Source organism: Leishmania donovani, chromosome 30 (genome assembly GCF_000227135.1).
Source record: "Leishmania donovani BPK282A1 complete genome, chromosome 30".
NCBI lineage: Eukaryota > Euglenozoa > Kinetoplastea > Trypanosomatida > Trypanosomatidae > Leishmania > Leishmania donovani.
Window position 1 is genome coordinate 815,998 of NC_018257.1, and position 7,500 is coordinate 823,497.

At 52.1% G+C, this 7,500-nt stretch overlaps 2 protein-coding genes across 2 annotated transcripts in view; both read right to left on the reverse strand.

The window, feature by feature from the left end:
* Positions 1-4,797: 4,797 nt before the first annotated feature.
* On the reverse strand, positions 4,798-5,307 carry LDBPK_302210 (hypothetical protein, conserved; the record flags this gene model as incomplete). Its single annotated transcript, XM_003862885.1, has 1 exon — positions 4,798-5,307. One exon carries the CDS (start codon positions 5,305-5,307, stop codon positions 4,798-4,800), a length of 510 nt encoding a protein of 169 aa, XP_003862933.1.
* Positions 5,308-6,570: 1,263 nt separating this feature from the next.
* LDBPK_302220 (endosomal trafficking protein RME-8, putative) overlaps positions 6,571-7,500 on the reverse strand; it is a gene marked incomplete at both ends in the record, with an annotated part of 7,365 nt that continues 6,435 nt past the window's right edge. The window contains one exon of the mRNA XM_003862886.1: positions 6,571-7,500. This exon is cut by the window's right edge and continues 6,435 nt beyond it. Within this exon, the coding sequence (XP_003862934.1) occupies positions 6,571-7,500 (930 nt within the window).

Sequence of the window (7,500 nt, forward strand, 5' to 3'; positions counted from 1 at the left end):
CACACACACACACACACACACACACACACAACAGAAACAGGAGATGTGTATTTCTTTTCGTGAATTCGGTCCTCCGTTGGATGCGAGCAAGCCGATCTCTGAGTGCGAACGCCTTTGCTTTTTTTTTTTGCTGCTTCGCTGCACCAACGCAAAAGGGTCCGCTCTCGTCTACTCACTGCTGTGCCTGTCTCCCTCCCTTCGCCACCGTCGCGTGCCTTGTCATTGCTCACGCCACATAAGGAGGCTTGTCCCTTCCAGATTCAACTCGGCAGATAACAAACATTTTTACCGTTCCGGAGAATGCCCTCACTGCCCGAATATATACGAATTTGCGGTCGGTGTGGCTCGCTGCGCAGAGGGAATGAAATTCAGAGCTGCTGCAAGACGCTTCGCCACCAGGCATGTGACCTTGGCGGGCGCTACATGACAAAAATCACATGCAGACATACAAACATGAGTGAAGCGTGACTAATGGGCCGAGGGAAAGTGCGTGTGTGTGTGTGTGTGTGGAAGGGGGAGGGGAGAGGTATGAGACAAGAAGAATTCTGAGTTTCTTTTTGCGCCTTCTCTTAACGTTCCTTTTTTTTATTCGCTTCTCCCACCTGTTTCGAACGTGCACGGTATTTCAGAGAAGTCAAACAACAAGAAAGAGAGAAGACGTGTGTGTACGTGTGTGTGCATATATATATCTATATATAGATATATAGATATACGTTATATACATGCATATATATATATCGTGGTTGCCTTTTTCCGCTTTTTGTTTTTGTTCTTACCATCAAACAACAACACACAAAAAGGGCAAGTGAAAGTGAGGCTTGCAAGGCAAAACGAAATGACGAACACACACAAAAATAAAGATACATGAAAGGGAGGATGAAACACGCAAGCGAAACCTCAGGGAAGGACGGACAACAAAAAAGAACGGAAGAAGACGAAAACAAGCAAAAAAAAACGAACAAAAAAATCAGGAGAGACAATATGAGTGGTGGGAAGGGAACAAGCATCGAAAGCTACGAGCGAAACAGCAACAAGAAGAGGCGAAAACACAAAACAACACACACACACACAAGCGAAGGAGAGAGCAAGAGAGTGAGGGAGTGCGAAAGGCACAGGGACACAAAAGGGTGCTAGGGAAAGGCGGAAAACGAGCAAACGAAACCAAAAAAAAAACGAAAACGGAACCAGTCTCGTAAGCTGTGAGGCAAACAAAAAAGGAAGGGGGTACAAACCAAAAAAAAAATCGAAAACAACCACAGAGATATGAAGTGGAGAGAGGAGGAGAAAGGAAAGAAAAATTGATGTAACAATGCAAAGAAAAAGAGAGAAGTGACGGAAAAAAAAAAAACAGAGACGAAACCAAACACACCAACAGACCAACAGGAAAAAGGGCAGAAGACAGCAAGCGTCAACAAAGCAGGTGAGGGGGGGGGGCAAAGAAAAAGAGAGCTCTCACCAGTGGAACCGCTCCAGGAGAGACACTGAGGTGAGTGCGCGCTGAGCGGAAGAGAGAAAATGTGCGAAGTGGAAATAGTGATCATGAAGAGAGGAGGCGAAGGAGGCAAGTTTGAAGAACACTGAGAACCGAATAAACTCCCTGCCCGTCCCCTTTCTTTTCCTTTTCGCTGCTTTTTGAGTCCTCACTCCTCCCTGTCTCTGAGACTTTTCACCTTTTTGTGCTATCGTTGATGCGTGCTGCGTGTCACTGTCTCCTTGAAGGTACGAATTTGGTGTGTGTCTGTTTTCGAATCTCTGTTTAGTGCTCCCGTTGTCCTCGAGTGGGCACGTGTGGCAGTCACTGTCGTTGCGGTGACCACTCTTACGATTCTGCTACCGCATCGCCACTACTTCCCACAAGAACCGCGTGCGTTGGCTGCTATGGTGCGTAACGTTTCTCTTGTTTTCGACTGTTCGTTCCGGAGGCCTTAAAACATGGCAGAGTGCAAGCACTGTGTTTACATGATTGCAATTCTGCTTGAGCAATCTGCTTCGAAGTCACTCATGTAACTCAAGTGTGTGTTTTTCTTTTTCGCCGTTCGGCCTTTGCTTGTGTTCGAGAAAGCACAACGGAAGCCAACTACAGGCGAAAAAAAAAACAGAAGAGAGAACAACTTCCCGGCTGATGGACCGTCAATGCAGCATCCCTACCTTTTTTTTGTCCCTCCGCCTTCCGTGCGTAAAACGATCCTCACAGCAGGAGGTTAGAGCAGGAGGAGAGAACGGCGATAAAAGAGAGGAGACAGGGAGCGGCGAAGAGACGGAGGCCGGCAGTTTCGAAAAAGAGTGGGTGGGTGGTAAATCACGATTCGCGTCCTCCGCGCAGTGTGCGGACGACGTCGTCGACTGATTGTTTCGGTTGCTTCTTTGATCTCTCGCATGCGATAACGCAAAGTAGGCACCGAGGCGGATAGAAAAAAAAACAAACAAAACGGAGATCACCGTCGACGCCCGCACATACTCCACCCACCCACGAAGAGAAAAAAAAAAAAACGCAGAGCACACAGCAAAAATGAAAAAAAAAAGAAGACAACAAAAATTCATTGTATAATGGCATCGACGCGGTTGTCGCCCTCCTCCTTGCGCGTGTTCTCGCTTATGAAAACGGTCGGGTTGGTGCACAGAAAGAGGAAAAAAATGCAGCGCGACTCATCAGCTCGAACAAAAAGAAGTAGGGCGCATATAGTGGACGTTTTGATAGAGGACCAAGCTGCCGCAGTGGTAGAAAGGGAGGGGGAGGACGATCCAGCTTGAGTGAAAAGGCGAGCACGGCCATCTACGAGCTGCGACCTCCATCAGTCCCTCATCTATCGAGCAGAGCAACGTTGTCGCGGCGCCCTCAGAGCGAACCACAAGCTCCTTCTCACCTTCCCTGACAAGACACATGGCGGAGCCAAAGGCGAACGAGAGAGCCACTCAGCTGAGTTGAGGAAAGTGCAGAGCAAAAAAAAAAAACGACACACAAGCCGCATTCAGTCAAACAAAGAAACAAACAAGAAAAAAAGAATGTCTCATTGACGAAGCTGAGCTCACAGTCCGAGGAGAAAAAAAAACGGAGGGGGGAGAGCAGGCGGTGTAGCTCTCTCTCTATGCATATGTATTTTGCAGTCGCGAGAACGGTGATAGGATATATTGATAGGCACAGATGCAACCGTCACTCGCCTACGCGCAGGTCATCAGCGCGCACACATGCACCCCATAAGAACACGCAACTGCTCCGCCTACTCCCTCATCACTTGCGAGCGAGTCATGGACAACACAGACATCCTTGAAAACAGAGAGAGTCACCATCGGAAACCGAATGTCAGAAAGAAGAAATGATCATTCAAAAATGGAAGACAGAAAGGGTTGGTGGACTGCTCGAGCAGACGCAGTGCGCACGCAGCACCCGGTCGGCAAAAGTGATGATCCACCACAAGACGAAGAAGAGAGCTCTGTGTAGAGCACAGAGGACGGGCGCAGGAGAAGATACCCAACTACAGCAGCGAGCGGAAACGCACGGTGATGGAAAAGCGGCAAAGCACCGCCCACATGCGCGCCGTCCTCCTTACCTCCATCACTCCTTCGCCCACATGCACATTCGGCGAATAGAAAAAAAAAGAAAAGCGAGGGCGGCCTTTTTTTTTTTCACAGGAAACTACCAGCGCACATATTTTCAAGTGAGGTAGGGCTAGAAAATTGCTGCACCAATAAGCAGGTGTACACCTGCGCGTAGAGGCCGTCGCTTTTCTCGTGCTTGTGCGCATGTGCGTGGGAGCGCATTTGCAGCAGCGTACCAATCACACATGCAAACGCCGAAAGAAAAAGCGATGGAGGAGACAGAGGCGAAGAGTGGGGGGGGGGTGCATATAGGCGAGGAAGTAGCGTCGTGAGAGCGGGCTGCGACAGGGACAGGAACAACCACGACAAGCAAGAACAGCAAAAGAAAACGGTGCTTAAACAAACAAGGAACTAAAACAAGTACACAAAAACAGAAAAAAACAAGGCAACCACACGAAAAGAAAGCCACATAGAGGGAGCGAGAATGTATGCATGTGCTTCCATGGACTTTGGACCGGGTATGCGCATGCGGATGAGGACGCACGTGTTAGCCATGTACTCTCTCCACACGCATACAAGCGACTGCACGCAGAAAGCATACACAGAGCGACAGGGGCTGAAATTGACACGAGGCGAAACAAGTTTGTTTACGTGTGTGCCGTCATTCTCTGCCACATGGCGAAGCAAAATAAAAAAAATCAAAGGCTCAGAGGAAGTGAAACAGAAGCGAAAACAACAAAGAACGAAGAAGCAATGCAAGGGAAAGCCAAAGGCACGGAAAACACAGTTACAGACTAGAACCGAAAACGAACCCCCCCCACCAAAAAAAAAAAAACGAAAACAAAATGACCACACACAGACACACACACGCATGCGTGGAAATAAAGAGCTAAGAAAATACAAAATAGAAGCCAAATAAATAAAATGAAATAATAAAAAAAGCTTTCCTTAACCGATCATAAAGCGAGAGAGAGAAAGAGTGAGAGGCGCAGGTGAGGAGAAGAAGGGGGGGGGGTGAAGAGACAGGGAAGAGAAGAGGCGCAGAAACGCCCATCTCGACGGAATACATGCAGTTTCCAATAACGAAAGAGAGCCCCTGGAGTGTTGAGAGAGCGGGAGAGCACGAGGAGGAGCTCCTCCTCGTGCACCATTTGAAAAATGGAGGTCTCTCTTCCAGTGAGTTCACTATAGATCGTCATTCCTGAAGTATTAGCGTCTTCTTTAGACTTTTACACGGAGCACGGAGGTAGAAAAGTTTGCTTACGCGGTCTTCTCGTAGGCGATCCAGTTCACGCTGTAGGGGTCGAAGCGGAAGCGCTTGGGGTACGCCGGCGGGGTCGCCAGCTCCTCAGCTGCCGCTGCCGCTGCCGCCAGGGTCTCGGACTCCTTGAGGGCGACCTCGTAGGCCGGCGGGGGCTGTCCGAACACAACGCGCTCAGACACGTCACCAGCGGCGTCATTAGACTGCGTATCGCTCAGCTGGGCACTCCCGGACTTGGAAAGGTCCTCGAAGCTCAGGCTGGCCGAGCTCTTCGCAGCCATCCGTGCCGGCGCGTACGCGGCGGGGGAGACAGGTTCGCTATGAGAGAAGGCGCAACTATCCCCGAACGGGCATGTCACACCGAGGAGGAAGTAGCGGCACGCCTTCGTCTTCAGCTTTGTAACGTCGATCTTCTTGCTCAGGTGGGCTAGGGGGGACATGGGCGACAGCGAGTACTCAGCGCCGGCCACGCTGGCCTCCTCGTACGACGGAATGCGAGAGAGCTGCATGATGATCTGTACTGGGTATGTTTTTTTTTTCTGTTGCGTCCTTTTCTGCTGTTGCGTTCGCGAAGAGAATCACGCAAAACTGCTTCCGGTCTGTGTTTGGTGTGTGCGTAGATCGCGTCCAAGCAGGTGCAAGAATGAGACGGCACACAAATCGAAGCACAACGTCCGAGACACACTGAACGAGAAGCAGGGCACCAAAAAAAAAAGGAACGCACAAAAGCAAAGTCACTGAACTGGAGAGAGCGAGAAACGGGGTGGGGGTCGGGAGTGACTCGGCAAAGGCTGATGGCAGAGTTTTGCACGAAAGAAGGGAACGGAGGGCTGAGCCTTTCAGGGTGGGGAGCACAGAGCGTTGAAAAAGGAGGAGGGCAGAAGACAGAAATACTGAGAGCGCGAAAACGACGACGAAGAGGGGGAGGGCTGAAATGGGGAGGAGCTGAAGAGGCGGTGGGCTGCTTTAAACGGTGGTGAAGACGATGTTGGAGTAGGGGTAGGGGATGGCTAAGGGATACTGGTGCGCAACCGAAACTGCACACATCAAGACATGTGGTGCACGTGTACACGAGTTTGTGTGTATGATTGTATGTGTGTGTGAAGGTGTGGGGAAGCACCGAGGAGAGAAACGCATGTGTAGGAAGAAGAGAGTACGGAAAGGGGACAAGCCGAAAGCCAAGCGAGTCGAGTGAATGGGTTTCGTACACGCATGTGAGCATGGCGTCGAGTCAGAGAGTTTTCATCCAAAAAGAGAGAGCCCTAAAGTGCAGGTCCCCTTCAGAAGGAAGGGGGTGGGTGGGGCGATACAGCGGCGCTTTCAAGCACATTTGAACACCACAGGCCCGTATGCGATTCCATTCCTGTTTCCCAGGGACGACATGCGCCATGGGCGTAGTTCTTCTTGCTCGTGGCCTTCTCGACTGCGTCAGCTGACGCAGAGCTGCGGTTCAGCCTCACTGCCGTTCCCGGATCGCCGACGCCATGTTGCTTCTTCACTTTCGTTTTCGGTGTCGAGCGCAGGTTGCGGCGGGGGTGGGAATGGGCTGGGGAGGGGGGAGGGGTGCTTCCACCTACGCCACAAAAGAAAAGGGCGAAGAAGAGACTAGCAACAAGAAAAAAAAACGTGAGAGGCCAATACAATGACAAAACAAACCAAAAACAAAATACAAGAAAAGCCGTGCTGAAGCAGGTCGCTGCCCTAGCCAAGATATCTGGCCGGAGTGCCTTTACGGTACCCGCAGGGTACCTCTACGTTAGAGCGTGGGCTGTCTAGAATGACGGCGGGGCACCAGAGGTGTCCTCGAGCGGTGGCGGCTCTGAGCGCGTGTTCGCCTCCGTTGTCGCCGGCGCCGTCAAGGAGAGAGTGGCGGCCATTGCGCCAGGGTGGGTGTTGCCACCGGCGGTCAAGTAGCCGCCAAAATGGGTCTGCATAAGGAACATATCGTGGCTCTGATTCTTATATTTGGCCCATACAAGGCTCTTATCCAGCAACGCCTGGATGTGCGTGGTGTGCACATCGTCCGGGACGGCAAGCAGCGCCTTGATAACCTTGACCAGCGCGGCGCGAATGGTCGCAGCGCTCACGTCCGCTGCCGCACTGGCCGAATCTGGCAAGCCTTCTTCCAGGTACTTTAGCAGTCTCTCTGGAATATGGTCGCGCAGCGCGTACTCGAGCACGCGAGAGCGCCGAGTTGCGTTGCTGAGGAACCCCTCCAGTGTCTGCAGCGCCTCCATAGTAACAGCCGGGTACTGCTCAATGACGTTGACAAGCGAGGTCAGCACATCCGCAGAGCTGCTGGTGGACTCGACGCACGCGGCAGAACGACTCATCTCTCGCAGCCACCGCAGCGAATAACGGACGACTGCCTCGTTGGTGGCGTGGTCCGCTGTCGCAGGAGAAAGCTGCCGGTCGACCTTGCTGCCGTAGCCCAGCGACGTCATGTAGTCACGAAGCCCCGGCGAGTTGCTCAGCAGAATCTCCCCCGCCTTGGTCAGCAGCTCGAGCATGTCTGTGTCCGGCGCAGCACCCGCATCGCCGGAAAGGGCCGCAGTCGGAGACGTTGCCTTGCTCGCCTCCTCCACAAAGCGCTCCAGCAGCGACACCAAAAACTCCTTGGGATGGCGCACCGCCCAGCCGGGCTGCTGCACGTACAGCGCCACGTACACGCCGCCGACCTGGAGACGGCGCAGACGGCGATC